The 16,942-nt window shown below is 43.0% G+C and overlaps 2 protein-coding genes across 2 annotated transcripts; both read right to left on the reverse strand.

Moving 5' to 3' along the window:
• Positions 1–37: 37 nt before the first annotated feature.
• LOC140538393 (kelch-like protein 23) lies at positions 38–3,227 on the reverse strand. Its single transcript, XM_072660889.1, has 3 exons — positions 2,213–3,227; positions 1,501–1,918; positions 38–344 (listed from the first exon to the last, which is right to left on the reverse strand). Exons 1-3 carry the CDS (start codon positions 3,225–3,227, stop codon positions 38–40), a joined length of 1,740 nt encoding a protein of 579 aa, XP_072516990.1.
• Positions 3,228–5,561: 2,334 nt separating this feature from the next.
• Positions 5,562–16,934, reverse strand: rad23ab (RAD23 homolog A, nucleotide excision repair protein b). Its single transcript, XM_072661236.1, has 10 exons — positions 16,738–16,934; positions 14,652–14,733; positions 14,270–14,349; positions 13,032–13,483; positions 11,487–11,533; positions 11,268–11,395; positions 10,308–10,524; positions 8,472–8,638; positions 7,164–7,304; positions 5,562–6,006 (listed from the first exon to the last, which is right to left on the reverse strand). The coding sequence occupies exons 1-10, from the start codon at positions 16,834–16,836 to the stop codon at positions 5,893–5,895; spliced, it is 1,527 nt and encodes a 508-aa protein (XP_072517337.1). The 5' UTR covers positions 16,837–16,934; the 3' UTR covers positions 5,562–5,892.
• Between the last annotated feature and the right edge of the window lie 8 nt (positions 16,935–16,942).

Here is a 16,942-nt window from a genome sequence, read left to right on the forward strand (position 1 = left end):
CCAGTACATTAGAGACCCGTTCCTCAACCTTGAAGGTTCACATCCCTGTCATACGAACTGTGACGCAACCTCGAATGGGCACAGGGCAAGGTATGGCATCGTCTATTTCTAAGCATGTGTCAATGTAAGGGTCCAGGAGTATCATGTTTGTGGAGACTTTGTTAATCTTCCTCTCGCTTATCAAGTAGATCTGCCCATTCACAGTAGCACAGCCAGTGAAGAACTTTCTGTCTAGACACTCCTCTTCCAGAAGAGTCCACTCGTCAGTAGCAATATCCAGGCGCAAGGCTTTCCCTCCAAGCAGATAGAGGGCACCGTTGAGCTCAGTGGCGAGAAGGTCATAACTGGGGGTTTAGGGTAAACAGAAAGAGGTTAGTATTATAAGCATTGTAGTAGAGTATGATAACTGTGCAGACAGAGACCTGGTTGGTAATTAAAGTAGGAAGGCCACTAATAGCAACTTTAAGGGTTTGCTAAAACAGTGGGCCCAGCCCTGGTTATCCTGGGTAGGCCAGGATCTGGGAATCTGGGTATTTGTCCAGGGAGTGGTTCTTTAAAAAGCTATGCTTTGGTTTAATTGCATCGTTCTCTTAAAGGATCTTTCTCTTAAAGTTCCCAAACTATCCCAAAAGTACTGGATGGAACACCATCCATCATTCCAGAGAACACTGCAGTTCCACTGCTCCACAGATTAATGCTGGGGAGCTTCATACCTCTTCAGACCATGCCTGGGTTAGGCATTAGGCAGCATGGTGCCAATAGGTTCATGTGTATCTAGTGTGTCTTGCTAGAACAGTGGGGCCTGGTTATCCTGGGTAGGGAAGGATCTGGGAATCTGGTATTGGTCCAGGGAGTGGTTCTTTGAAAATGAGGTTTCCTAGAACCATGAATGCCAGCCAAGAACTACGTAAGAACCCTTTCATATAGACTTTCAAGGGGAAATTAAGGGTATTAAAAATTACTGGGAAGAAGGCTTTCTACTAGATTTTGGAGGAGCATTGCTGTGATGACTTGATTGCATTCTGCAACAAGAGCACTAGTGAGGACAAGATGTTGGAGAATGATTACCACACCACCTCATCATTCCCAACTTCCTAACCCATCCCAAACGATACAACAATCCCAAGCTCCACCATCCATCATTTCTAAGAACACTGCAGTTCTACTGCTCCACAGCTCAATGCTGGGGGGCTTCATACCCAGCTTCATACGCTTCATAAGCGCCTTTAAAGGTTTGCTAGAACAGTTGGCCCAGCCCTGGTTATCCTGGGTAGGCCAGGATCTTGGGAAACTGGTGTTGGTCCAGGGAGTGGTTCTTTAAAAATGTTTCCTAGAACCATGAATGCCAGCCAAGAACTACGTAGGAACCCTTTCAGAAGGACTTTTAACAGTGACTGTAGAAATGTCAAGCAAAAGCAAAATGTCTCAGACCTACATTACAGACAGTACATTAACATCTGCAATTTTGTCAGCCTGGCGCGTTGTCTTTTGTTACCTTACCGTGGATAAGGAGAGTAGGAGACGACATCCCACTGGTCAACTTCTGGATTGTACCTCTGAATGCCACTGTACACCTCTCCATTCTCATCCAAACCACAAGCCACGTAGATGCGTGAGCGCATAGCGACAACTGCCGCCCTCTCTACGGCCCGTACCATGGGGCTAACGCTGTCCCAACCATCTGCTCCATCTGCTCCCAACACCAGCCTCTCCACATCATCCACGAGCCCTTCATCCATGCTGCCTCCCAGTACAAAGAGCTGGAGGTCCAGCCCGATTGAGCAGTGGCTGTGTCTGGACTTCTGCAGTGCTGGGCCATCCACCCAGCGATTGTTGCCGCACTGGTAAATCCGAACCCAGTCTACACTGAACCAAAGAACATCTCGGAAGTAGCCGCCAGTCACCACCACATTGTCTCCTTGGAGAATGTAATAGTCAGTTGGTCAAATTGAGGTCAAGTGTGGAATTGTGGCATCCATTCCTGCTCCAGGAGAAATGCTTCCCTGCAGGTTTGAAGAACCTTCTGAACATTTCAAACCGATTTGGGTTGTGGCTAAGTTCTGCAGAAGGGGAACATCTCCTGGAGTAAGGTTGGGTGCAGCTGAGGTCAAGAAACTACGGCTCATATAAAACCACCTACAGACAAAGGGAAAAGTCATGCCAGATTTAGAAATCAATGCTAGAAACACATCAGAGCCTCCATATTTGTTACCTACTGCTGCCACAGAGTACTGCGTGAGGCACTTCCTCTGCAGGGGTGGGCATGACTGCCACCGTCCACTGCGTGGGTTGAACTGATAAAGACACTGCTGGTCCTGCTCATGTGGTCCACCAAGCAAGAACAGCATTTCTCTTGAGCGAGTCCTGGGTACAGACCTGCCTGCAGTCCAGCTTACAGGCAAGTGATCATTTAGTTTGCAGATGAGCTTGGCACGAGGATCCGAACTTTTGATTGAGGTCAGAAGATCTGTGATGTATGGCAGACTCAAACTCTCAGGCCTAACCAGTCCCACCAGCTCCAGAAAGGCATCCTCGCGGCTAGGGTCAAAGGTAGCCCAGCGCAAAGTGACCTCAAAAGCCAGGTCTTCCCGTGGGACAAAAAGGTCATCGCTTGCAAGAAGGTCTGCAATGGTTTCCTTGGAGAGGTACAGAAAGTCCTCCTCGGAAGCTACAGCTGGAAGGTGAGTGAGGACCACTTCCCTTGCGGCGGCGTATAGCTCTAGACAACCCAGTTGCCATGCATAGGCCATCATGCCCAAACAGTTGCTGAGGTGCAGCTCTCTCTCCAAGAACTTACAGCAAAGCAGCCGGGCCTTCTCCAGCTGAAGGAAGTTGGCTGTCTCCAGGATCCCCAAGACGTTCTTCCGGTCAAGACACAGTTTGAAGCTTTGAGTGTACTTCATGAGGCTACGGAAATGGTCCAAATTCACACCTTTCAGTTCAATGTGCGTCCTGCTGCTCTCTCGGCCTCCACCGAAGAAAAGTGCTCGGAAGTAGGGACTCAGTTGGGCGAGTCTTTCACGGTTAACAAAGAAGGACTCGCTCTCCACCTGGAGCACAGCATCGGGGACCATCATGCCGACCTTGTCTTTTTGCATTTCCTTCTGGATCGTCTCACAGATCTTCTCATGGATCTCTTCATCAACATTGTGGGCTTTGTTGACTGAACCATTCTCACTCCCTGGACCTGGACATTTGCTGTCTACCCGCTGATTTCCACAAGCCATGTTTCCACACCCACCCTGCACTGACCTCCCCGCTTGGGCTGCCACAGCTTTCTGTGATATTTATAAGCAGCTCTAGCTTATCACCGACACCACATGGGAATGGGGTCAGCATGCAGGGAAAAACAAGGGATAAAAATAGCTGTAAACAGAGTAGTGGCACAAGCTCAACAAGACCCCGATTTTCAGAGACATGCTGTCCATTTAGATTATACCAGTGTGTAACACTTCTAGGAAGACCTCCACAGTTGTTAAGCTATACTGTATGCCCAAATATTTGTGGACACCCCTTAATGGTAATGATTGTAATGCATTAACCTTTGATTGCTCTAAATTCTCTACCGCATACTCAAAAGTAATTGGACAGTTGACTGATGGTATTCCATGACAAACTGAGGACATAAAAGATCTGCAGTTGATTCCAAGTGTGAAGATAAACTCCTTCACTCCCAAGGAGGTAGGTGTATCTTCGTCAAAGTCTACAATCAAGAGACGCCTTCCTGAGTGTAAACACATAGGGTGTACCATATGGTGCAAACCACTGGTAACGCCCAAAGACAGAAAGCCTAGATTAGCTTAAAAGCATGTAAAAGTCTGGAACACAATTCTTTGCAACAGAGGAAACAAAGATTAACTCTTGAAAAGTGTGAAGAAAGTAAGGAACAGCTCGTAATCCGAAGCATACAGCATCCAAACCTGCCAAACATGGTGGAGGGAGTGTTATGGCATGGGCGTGTAGGGCTTGCCAGTGGAACCCACTGGTGACCCACTGGTGTTTACTGATGATGTGGCAGATGGAAATTGCAGGAGGAATTCTGAAGTGTGTAGAGCTACTGTACATGAATCTGCTCAGATCAACTTAAATGCTGTAAAAATGACAGAGCAGCATTTGGTGGTGTTGTTGGGTTCAAGACATAATAATCCTTGTTTATAATTGTTAGTTTGACCAATTACTTTTGAGCCTGTGGAAATAGAGGGACTAAAAAATTTAAAATATTTTTTGCTAAATTACTTAAAGCTAAAAGTCAGCACTTCAGTCACACATTTATTACCTTCTTTCAAATCCATTGAGGTGGAATACTAAAATCATATAACTGTCCAAATACTTAAGGACCCAATTCATGTTCTATATATAACTACAGCTACAAACACCATCGTTCAAATTTAATTTTAATGTGTTATTGATATTTTAAACGTGTCGATGGAACATGGAAACGTTTCTAACAAAAGAAACTTGAGTGCGCAGAACATTTGAGGTATGGTAAAAGGTTTGAGGTATGGTATCGATTAACGATTAGAATTAGAATTGAGCGTAGGTACCTACCTGGATTATTTACTGAGGTATTTTTAATGAATTATTTTAATTTAATGCTTAAACATGTTTATTACGATCTCAGATTGGCATTACATGTACACACGTTACCTGTAGGTCATTTAATGTGAGAATCTCAATCAGTTTTTAGTTATTTTAATACTAGGAGCTTAATTAGGACAGCAAACCATGTGCCAGCAGTTCATAAGAAATGAAGCTATTGATACCATTTGTTGTCAATATTTGTTTTTATTCTGAGCAATTTTGGAATAGCTTATTTTAGTATTACATTGGGGTTTATGTTTTTAAAAATTGCTAAATCCTTTAGTTTGTGGAGCAAAGCACAATCTGCAACTTTTTGGGCATTACACTAAATCTCAGATCGTCGCTGTCAAGCAGTAGTTTTGGACTTTTTGACATACTGTGAATCTGTCAATCTCAAAATCTTTACATTGTGTCAAAATTCCATGATACAGGCCAGTAGAAATGCTCCAAAATGACTTGGAGTAAAATAATTTTACATTGACTTCCAGTGAAAGTTAAGAAGCCTTTTCACTCTCCTGTAAAGTCATTGTTTTAGAGATACAAGGTTTTGCATAACAGCGACGAAATACAGAATTCTTTTCTCATCAATTAATTTTAAAATACTAACCAAAGGACAAATGAAAGTTATCAAAATAAGAAAGCTGATGCCAATACTTTCCTATAAATTATCTTCGAAGGTAAACCCAAACAGCATTTCCAAAAATTAGCGACACACTAAGGGTTCCAGGTATGATCATTACTGTGATTTTCTACTCTATGACGGGTGTCGTTTGGCCAAAATTCAGACTTACTTCTATAAGAAAAACTTGATAAAGCCCCAAACACACAGCTCTTGAAAGAACCACACCCTCCATCTCTGATGTACTACACAGTACTAGATAAGGAAACAATTGTGAAAATTGTAAAGAACCCACGGTGAACCCTTTCCCTTTGCATGAAGACCAGCACACGTATCTCAAGAACATTACGAGAGATGATGGTGAGGAGTCTTTTGGCAGGATTTAATTGCAATAAATTAAACAGCAGAGATAAAAACCTGCAAACTCATACGGCACACTCGGCAGGAACAGCAGCAGAGCAGACAGACAGGCTTTCTGTCCAAGAGTGAACTACTCTAATACAGACAGGGAGAACATCACTCTGATCTCTGATATTAGAGTAATTCACATCATGGCTTTTTTCTCTCCCGGGTACACGGCACAGAACATTCCCAGTCACATCGAAAAACTTCTGCCAACACGCACACGCTACACGCAAACTAGAGCTTCCACTCCGTCGCCCACTAAGGTTTCCAATGCGTGCTTTACACATTCACTCGTCGTCGAAGGTCTGCTGGAGGAGGAAGTTGGCTGCTAGGTTCTCGTTCTTTTCGCAGGCAAAGTAGGCCTGGATGACTAGTCCCTCTGGAAACCCCAAGGCTTTTAACTGCAGGATATAAACAAAGACAGTAGAGTTGCAGAAAGTTAGTTCATTGCTTTTACATTTACATTTAAGGCATTTAGCAGACGCTCTTCTCCAGAGCGACTTACAAAAGTGCTTTGCTATTTACCCAAGAAAAACCTCAGCTAGTTTAAAGAGGCTAAAAATTCAAAGATACCTTTAAGTTTTAGACATTACTAAACACAAGTCAATAAGGTGACCATAGTACTCTGCTATTCGCCCAAGTCCTCTCAGAAGAGAAGGGTCTTCAGTCTGGGTTTGAAGACAGCGAGCGTTGGACTCTGCTGTTCGGACACCCAGGGAAAGTTCGTTCCACCACTTTGGTGCAGGACAGAGAAAAGTCTGGACGCTTGTCTTCCGTGGATTTTGAGGAATGGCGGGTCGAGCCGAGCCGTACTTGAAGCTCGAAGGGCTCCTGGTGTGGATCGGCTTTTGACCATCGCCATTAAGTATTTTACTATTTTTTTGTATTTAAATAATCTAGAAGCCTGCTGTATTGACCAAATAGGATATTGTTATAATATATGTAATCAAGCTGTTAATTTTTAATGAATAACTGAATTTTTGCTTTGTTCAATCCAGTAAACATTCAAAACATTCAGTTTCCCTGATGAAAGTCTAAGACCAAGGCTAAACTAACACAATTTCCAAAGGTCATTCTTTATTGACAATACATCAGCCGTGACCTAGTCCAAGCCTGAACTGAAAACTAAAATTTCAGAAAAAGGAACATATCTCAAGCTCCCCCCCCCCCAATCTAACGTCCTTTCATTTCTATCTCTACCTTGTTTACGTGTCCACACCAAGTCTGCAACCCTCCACCACTGCGTCACCTTCCTTCTAACCCTGTCATCTATCATTCCTGACTCCACCTGTCAGAGGGGGGACTGGCTTCCTACAACAAAGCACAAGCTACCCGAAGTCCCCCCTTTCTTACAGTTTCCTTCCAAATCATCATAAGCTGAAGACATGGTCCGAACCAGCAAAATAAGCATTTCTTATTGGTAGTTCATTGAAGCAAATGGAGAAAATATGTGCAAAGTGTAGCTTCTCAACCTTCAACCCAGACAACATCAGTAGTATCAAAGTGGAACATGGAAATAAATAATTATATATTTGATTTGACGGATAGACAGTCATACCCTCTCGATGGCCTCTTTCTCCTGCTGGGTGACCTGGATGTAGCTGGTCTGAGGAGCTCCTTGCGCCTGTGCTGCCTCCGCCTCGCCCCCCAGCGGCTCATTCAGCATCTGTACGAAGCGCTCCTGGTGCTGCGTAATTTGCTGCAAACAAAACTGAACTTTGAGCACAACTGAGCTAAAAGCATCCACACTGAAAGAATTTAAGTGTGTTAATTAATCAAATTTACATTAATCAAATTTACCTCATTCAATACAGTATTGTTGCTGAATTTACTTTATTAAATCTTATTTTCATGTGGAAATGATGTACATACTTCAATCAAGTGTTATTATTATTATCACAGTGGTGTTATGCACATATTCTCAGAGACTTTACTGTTTTTTATCTACAATTTCTGCTTTAAATTACAAAATTGGTCCTGAAAATAAACCTCCAAGATTTCTTTTTCCATTAAAAAAGTATAGTATTATATATCCCTCTCCCCACTATCCTCCATCACCTTTCCTCTGATAGGCTGCACCTACACAATCATATCAGCATATTATGTCCATCCCTGGTTTGGAATGAACTCGGCCCATTATATCAGCTCCACTTCCCATACAGGAGCACTGTGTAGTCCTATAGCTCCCGACCATACCCATCTGCTTCTCTGCACACTCTGTTATTAGCCTCTTTTCACCCTCTTCTTCAATGGTCAGGACCACACAGGACTGACCATCGCAGAGCAGACTGTAGTATTTTTTGGGTGGTGGGTCATTCTCAGCACTGCAGTGACACTGACTGACATGGTGGTGGCGAGTGTGTTAGTAGTGTGTGTTGCACTGGTGGTACGAGTGGATCAGATGCAGCAGTGTCTGTCCACTCACTGTCCACTGTACACTTCTGCCTAGTTGGTCCATTTTGTAGATGAAGGTAGATGAAGTCAGAGACAGAAGCTCTCTAATCTGTTGGTCATCTTCTAGTCCTTCATCAGTGATCACAGGACGCTGCTGCCCACAGGACGCTGCTGCCCACAGGACGCTGCTAGCTGGATGTTTCTTGTTGGTGGACTATTCTCAGTCCAGCTGTGACACTCGCACCAGTGCAACACACACACAGTATCACTGCAGTGCTAAGAATGACCCACCATGAGCCACCAAAGAAGGCTAATAAAGTACTCAGATAATCAGATGGACTACAGTCTGGTCTGATTATAGAACTACACAGTGCTCCTGTATGGTCAGGGGTGGTCATAATATTCTGATATGACTGTGTAGATGGCAAGTTTTCATCACTGACAGTGGTTTCCTCGAAAGAGAGCAGATCACCTGGAGTAGCTGGGGGTTGTCCCGGCCCAGTTGCTGCAGCAGCGCGGGCAGGAGGGCAGGGTTCTGCTGGATGATCTGACGCATCTGCTGGAACTGTGGCTGGTTCCTCAGGAACTCCAAAGGGTTACCTGACGCCGATGGGGGCTGGGGTGGCGCAGATGTCGCACCTGTTCACAGCATAGAGAGGGGCTGTACAGGAGTCTGCCCAGGCCCAAACATGGCACCAGTGGGCCAAAGTCAGGACCATGCATTGCCGCAAAATAATTACTAAAAAAGTGAGAGTACTCAGAGTCTCATGAAGGTTCTCTACAGACGGGTGTTCAGGTAGCATAAAGAAGGCTGTGACTATAGACCAAAGGTTAAAAAGCCACTCCAGGGATTTTCCGTGTAGGCCTTCACAGTAATCACGTCTGCAGATATATAAGGTAGATAAATCAATCGGACACTTACTGAGCACTTTATTAGGAACAATAATAATAGGTGGGGGCCTCCCTTTGCTCTTCCTTCCATAAGATTTGAAACACTCCTTTAAGATTCTGGTCCTGCAAATTTCTGCAGGTTCGTTAGGAGCACTTTCACGCAGCTCCACCACATCCGACAGGTGTTCTACTGAATTCTACTTCATGTGCATGAGATCAGTCTTGGAATTATGAAATAACTGATTTTTGGAAGGAGGAACATGCCTGAGCCCACTCCTCTCTAATCTAACGTCCAATAAATTCCATTTCTACCTTGTCTGCATGTCTATGACACGTCTATGATCCGATCTAGCAAAGATCGATAGAAGATGGATAAACTGTGGCCATGAAGGGATGCGCATGGTTGGCAACATTACTCAAACAGGCTGTGGCATTCAAGGGATGACTGACCGGTACTGACGAGCCCAAAGTGTGCTAAGAAAACCTTCCCCACAGCCTCACACCACTACCTGAAAGAGAAGATGTACTAATAGACGTTCCTAATAAAGTGATATTAAAATAGATGTTTCATAATAAAGTGCTCGTATAACCACATGACAAGCAGAGAATTATGTCACTAAACGTTATTGTTTTTAATCAATTGCCGCATTTGTTCCTTTTTCTCCCAATTCAGTACTGCCAATTAACCCAGTGCTAGTGCCCCCTAGCACTAGCCAGCCAGAAGCAAGACACCGCCTCTTTTCAAACTCTGGCCAAAACGGCACTGCCGGGCAACCGACTGGCTCAGAGGAGAGCCCTGGGTCCTCAGCTTCACCACACCAGCTAACAGACGCCTGTGTCGGCCAACATCGCTTCAGGAGTGATGGGGGAGAGGGCGCCATCTACCCACCCGGGGAGAACACAGCCAGTTGTGCTCTCTCTGACTCTGACAGCTGATGGCAAAATTCAGGTGACTTTTTAACCATTAGTCCGTATCCACAATACAATAAAGCCCTTTCATTTCTGGTACACTCTGGTTCTTCAAAAGGTTCTTTGAGTGATGCCATAAAAGAGCCATGTTTGGTTCTGAATCCTATTTGTAATATCAATAGCAAAGGCGTTACATCAAGTGAAGGTTTTCTGGACCTTGAAAAGGTTCTTCATCCTTACACATCTCTCTATTACAATCATAATTCTTCTATGACACAGCTTAAAGAACCATTCAAAGCACCTTTATATTTAAGAGTCTAGAGTGCCATGGATTTATTTATTTTACCTCAAACTTTCCACTAAATTCTTTCTTAGGCCCAAAAATGTCCCAATGTAGATGTTTCTGGTGCTTACCACTAAGAAGAACATTTAGCTCACGCTCAGGAGAAAGCTAAAGTGGTATCCATGTGTGACATTCTAACAGTCTTTATCAGACTAAGGGACTAACCCGCAACGGCTGCTGGAGGCTGAGGTCTCTCTGTTTGTGGAGCAGGAGCAGGAGCAGGGACTGGGACCGGGGCAGGGGCAGAGGCAGGGACAGGAGCAGGGGCAGGGACCGGGGCAGGGGCAGGGGCAGGGACCGGAGCAGGGGCAGGGGCAGGGTTGGCCACCGGGGTCGGTCGCACTACTTCTTGTGGAGGCTGCTCTAGTTCAGCAGGAATACCCTGGAAGAGATCAAACGAGACACACAATTTCAACCATGTTCGAAGGAAATATGGTAAATTGACAAACATAATATATGAAGGTATTTTAATATTTTCGAAATGTACTATTATATTTAGGTTAGTTTAGAAATTAAGGCAAATGCTTGAGCAAAGCAGTAGTGCCACATTCTAATGAGGCTGCTTTTAATCCAATGCAAAACAAAAATTATAAAATGAGAAAAAAATTAACAATTAAATTAACAAACTGAATGAACAGCATAATAAGCTAATATGCAATCAGCAATATAATTGAATTAGCAGTTTGTGCAGTTACTATACACCGCTTGTTATTATTTACAGGCTCTCTACACTCTGATTCCATACAAAATCATTTTTGTAAAATTGCTGTGAGTGTGTAGAATCTTAACATTGGTGAAGAACCTTTAAATTGGCTTCTTTAAACCTGTAAAAGGTTCCTCAGACAGAAATGGGTCTTTATGGAACCAAAAATGGTTCTTGTATGGCATTTCTCAATGAACCCTGTGTAGCACCTTTATGTTTAAGACAGTATAATTGGTCTGTGTTTATGATCCATGCAGTGGTTCAGTGCTCTACAGGTACTGACCACACCCAGCATACACAGAAATGTGCACCATGTTGTACTTCAGAACAATAATGTCCACCCTAACAAACATTCAGGGACTCTTAATTATTCAGCACTTTAAACGACCACTCTGGAATGCCCAGTAGGATGATTCCCTCACCATAAGCAGGTATTCCACTGCCCGGTCAGGGTTGTTGTAGCTTGCTCTCAAAGCAGCGATGACCTGCTCTCTCTCGTATCCCATAGACATGATCTCCGTCACCAAATTCTCATACGCCTGTCCGGTCACTATCCAATGGGGAGGAAAAACAGTAAGACTAACCTTCTTGAGCTCTTTTAGGTATCTGTTAGAAATTGCATTAATAAGTCAATTCTATACCAAGTATCGACGCTGCTTCCTCCAGAAGACCCAACTCCTCCATCATGCTGCAGTGGGAATAAGAGCACATGTTTAGCAATCTGGAACTACTTTTAAACTACTTTTAAAAGTTTATTAAAGCTTTTTTAACGTGTTTCAGCTCATTACATTAATACATCAATAGTTTACACTTTCTTATATCACCGTTCTCAGATGTTTGTAATTCCTTCTCAGTCTTCCGAAGCTCTAGATTAGCGGCTTTCCAGCTAGAAAAGCTTTTGTTCTTTAATGCCAAGTTTGTATTTTGAAGTGTTTGTTGTCTTTTAATTATTTATCTCATTTTTTGTTGTCGTTGCGGGTTGTTGGCCCGTAGGCTGGAACATGGAAAATCCATTTTGTTCTGTTTGGCTGCGAGACGTCTAATTATTTCTTTAAAAAAAAAACTTCAAGAGGATCTTCTACAAAGGAAAAATTGATTAGTAACCATGCAAACAAGAGCTTTCTGCCTAAATCAGTTTTGATGACTGAGGTAGAATTTTAAACAGCTGACACAAATCAAGTGAGCTCATATGAAAAAAAAACAAAAAACAGAAGGTCTAGACTAAGTGACCACCAGTCTAGGTGCTATAGGACTGACAGACCACTGTGTTTCCTAAGGGCAACAGCACTGCACATTCCTAAACCCTTTGACTTTGGCTGGGCAATATGATGATATTGTATCATATTGTGATACACAATATGCTTTTTAATTATATTGAGGGTACTGTTAGTGCTTAATAAACACTGATCAGCTGCAAGTTTCATTACTAACAGTGTAATTAGACTGGGTTCATTAGATGAAGAGCAGCAGATGTTGAGTATAAATCACTGTATTCAGTACTGGAGAGGATCTGAATAGTAATTTTTAAGAATCTGTCGCTACTGATGTTTTTAGTCTGTTATTATATGTAACGTAATACATATTGTGTATCATAAAAATGTCTTTCAATATCGTGATATAGTATTTTACCATAAGCTGCACAATATAATGTTTGCTAATGATTTTTGTGATGTGATGCTGGTCTTTGCAATATTGTTATCGCTAAAGAAAATTTAAATTAAATTAAAAATTCTGTGTTGTGACGATTTTGGCCAACCCCAAGATGCCTAAGGCCAGGTGTAGGCTAAAGGGGTATAAAGCCCCCCCAGCAGAATTGAGCTGTGGAGCAGTGGAAGAACTGTGTTCTCTGGAATGATGGATGGTGGTGCTCCATCCAATACTTTTGGGAGGAGTTGGGGATGAGGTGGTGGGGTGGTGATCATCCAACATCCTGACCTCACTAACAATCCTGTCTGGGTTGTGTCACATGTTATATTCAGAACTCTCTAGAATTGGTATGATTCGTGGGCCAAGCTTAAACAGGTCAGTTGTAATATGTATTTTGTCCACACTGTGTGGCTCTACAACATACCGTAGAGCGTCAGGCTGAACGCCAGTTGACCCCTATTACACAAACTAAATAAATAAATTAATTAATTATTTAAGCCAATTTGGTTACAAATAGACCGAATCATGGCTTCAATCACCTGGCAGCTGAGAGGGCGGCAGCAGGGATGGCAGGCTGCTCCAGTGGGGCTGTTTGGGGCTCGGCTGTCTGGGGCTGCTCTGGTTCGGCTGCTTGGGGCTGGGCTGTCTGGGGATGCTCTGCTGGGGAAGGCTTTGGAGTCGCGCTCATTGTCTCTACAGGCTCAGCATGAGCAGCCGGGGCAGCAGAGGGCGCTGTGGCAATAGGAACGATAGGTTCTACTGAAGGTTCTGCTTCTACAGGGGCAGAGGCGGGTGTGTTAGTGGGTGTGGGTGCAGGTGTTGGGATTTCGGCGGGGGCAGGGGTGGGAGCAGGTGCTGTGGTGGGTGCAGGGGCTGCTGGGGCAGAGGGAGGCGGGGCGGGTGTAGAGAGAATCTGAGAAGAGAGATCAGGGAGAGGAACAGCCACCACAGGAGGAGCGGCCGGCGGCTGTGGAGGTGCAGCTGGTTTGGGCTGTGGAGAAACAAAACACAATCTGATGGGAATCCTTTCAATTTACATATATCTGCCTATTCATCATCCAGCAGTTTAGCCCCGCCCATTCACAATGAAGTCATATATACAAGCTACCACGATCATACTAAACAGTACGCCAAAAAATACACCACCCTTAGCAGTGCATTCTTTAGTTTAGTTCGTATAGTAGAGTAGGATGTCATTTTGGACACAGCCTGCTGAAGCCCAGAATGAGGGACCATACAGAACAGCCAATCAGAAGAGAGATAAAGTATTAAAGGCACAGCAATAAAGACAGTTCTGTTAAATTTTAAGAAATAACGAATAACAAATAAACATTAAAAAATATCAATAATCTAAGCCTCTTCGAATGTAATTATTTGCAATTATTTTTTATTTGCAAATATGATGTCACACCTAATTACACATTTGCACCAATTGTAACCAATATCTTTTTTTTATTTAATAAAAAATGTACAATCTGCATTTGCTGTTTCCAAAAGCTACGACTTAACAGAATGTGTAAAATATAATCAAATAAAAATGTAATAAATATAAACCTAAACATGCTTTTTTGCTGTTATTTCTGACAGTAACTGCAACTTCTAAAAGCTTAAAAAGGCAAAAAACTGTCCTGTAGTTTGTAGTTCTACCACAGGGGAACCTTTAAAGGTTGCGCAGAGTTTTACAGCTATAATCTATAATCCAATTACTTATAAATGACTGTTATTTCTACACAAACACACTGGAGCTGATATGCATTAAACCCAAGTGAAGTCCTACCTTGGTTACCATGACCACCACAAAGTTCTTTTCCTCTATTTTGTACTCCTTCAGAGGTATGTCATCGTTCAGGATTTTACCTACCGTAAAAAATAAGATCACATATCTTTGATTAAAAAAACACAGGTAGGCGTAACTGAACCAGGACAGCAGGGATGTGACACACAATGCACCGGACTGTATGGAGCTGTACTGCAGTGCATGGTATTATAGAATGACGAGCGTATTAGCTTGTGACTTGCAAATATTGTACTTCTATAATGCTGAACACTTAAACAGTGTATAAGATACATATTAACATATTAAAATTGGTCTGGATACTGCATTGTATCAAATGATTAAACTGGAGAGAGAATAAACTGTTAAGGGATGTATGGCCTACCTGCATAGATAAGCTTCTGTCCGGCTATAGGATACGCCTCCTTGCCCTTTTCGGCTTCGATCTTCTCTTTAAGGGCCCGTACCTGCATTGAGAACACAGTAGCCATAGTAATAGCAGTAATGGGCCAAACCTGTATATACATATAAATAAATAAATAAATATATATATAGATATTTATATGTGTGTGTGTATGAGTATATGTATATGTATGTATATATATATATATATATATGAGGTTTTTGTGTGACAGCAACAACATATCCCCTTTTTCACTCCTTTTTTTATTTAGTGTTTTCACTCCTATGATACTGAATTTAGCTCTTCGCTGGGAATGAGCCGATCAGTGGAATCAGGTGTGTTAAATGAGGTAGAGTGTAAATGAGCAGTGCTGTTGCTCAGACTGCTGCATGAGAAAAAAATGTCTATGGTCCCCTCATTCTTCCTCCCCAGCCTCTCTACTCTTCTGTACAGATTTTAAACTAGATGTCCGTACATTCCTGTGAGGATCTGATTGCATACAGCCTCACGGGAGCATCAGTAAGCAACTCATCCCAATTGTATAGGACGGAGCTCCATCACGCCAGTGAACCCAGCTTGGGCTGAATGTGTGTAATATGGGCTATAATAATCATTTTTAAAGTGCAATAACCATTTACTACTGATATCCTCATTCATTTTTGGCCTGCCAATCCACCAATTTAGGTAAGATGTGCAAATGAATGCTGACGTAAAATCATAGTTTATTTTTTTTAGTTTAGTAGCTAATTTGCTTTTGTCAATTTATAATTTGTTAATATCTTTATAAAAAGTTTTTATGTTCACAGACTCTGTGAACTGTTCTGTTACCTTCTCAGAGCAAGAACTGTTAATGAGGGCGCTCTGCTAGAACACAGTGGTAAAAACAAAGGATCGGAACTGGACGAGGCTGATACCTGATCTATTCAAATATGCCTGGATCAGCTCCAATCCCAATTCACTGTATTGGTTCGGGTTGGTTCCCTTTATCTAACCTTCTTCTACGGTTATGGTATGATATTGTGTGTGTATATATATATATATATATATATATATATATATATATATATATATATATAAAGATAAATATAAAGATAACTTCCCCACTTGGACACCAGGTGTGTGTAAGTGGGTGGAGCCTAGAAGGAGCCTGGCATAAAAACCAAACCAAACATGGTTAACCATGTGCAGTACTGCAGAAGCCCAGGAGGGGGAGCCTGTGACAACAATACAATTCATGCCTTATTATGAGTGCATTTTTATATATCAATAATACAGTTGTTTTATTATTTTTTTACATTTTTTTACATTACATTTATTTCTTAAAAAAATATTTGGGGGGTGATATAGCAAAAATTGTCCCCAAAAAAATGTCCCATTTGGATTGGACAGGAATTCAAACCACTATATTTCAGAAATACATATTATTTGAGATTACTGCACATATGCACATAATCTAATTAACCATCAATGATTATGCTCTATGATTAAAAATGCTCAGAGGTCCAGAGGTACTGACGGTAGTAAATATCATGATATTGCCCCCAGTTTCCCCTGGCTCAGCTAGGAAGCTGTGAAGGTCCTCAAACCAGCTAAAACAGTAGTAGTAGTAATCATCAGATGGAGACCATGAGATCAGTGCAGGAGTGTGGCGAGAGCTTGTGAAAGCAGGGCTGCTCTAAAAATCGGTGTATCTGTGAAAGTGTCCACGACAATAAAACCGTGCGCCGCGGTACGATATCGCGGTACAGCCTATGATCGAATATCGGGCCGCGCGCAGCGAGCAGGGCTGCAGCGTGAGTTCAGCCCAGATCGGATCTGGTTGGTCATGTGTCCAATAAGTGCATCGTCATTCTGATCCGAAAAGTTGGAGGCTATTAACAGCTCAATCCCAGGCCTTTCACACGCCACTGCCAGAACAGCATGCGAAATGTAGTGTGTGTGGAGGTGGGACAGGGTTTTACCCCCACTTTCCACCCCCCCACCACCCCCCCGTGGATGTGTTTTTGCCCCCCGGGGCCGAGGCCGCCTCTCTGCCCGCCTGCCCTCACACTCCCCCTCGGCCACTTACCGTCAGCTCCTCGTCGATCTGGATCTTAAAGGTTTGCTGCTGGAGAGTCTTCAGCGTGATCGTCAACATCGTCAACAGCGGGCAGGTGCTGCCTGGCATGTACACACACTCACAACACACACACACACACTCCCTCACGCGCACTGAAGCGGCCGTGCGTCTCTCTGTATTTTTTGGCTTTAGATGTGACTCAGCTTTCTGCCTG

This window comes from Salminus brasiliensis, chromosome 17 (genome assembly GCF_030463535.1).
Source record: "Salminus brasiliensis chromosome 17, fSalBra1.hap2, whole genome shotgun sequence".
Classification (NCBI taxonomy): Eukaryota; Metazoa; Chordata; class Actinopteri; order Characiformes; family Bryconidae; genus Salminus; species Salminus brasiliensis.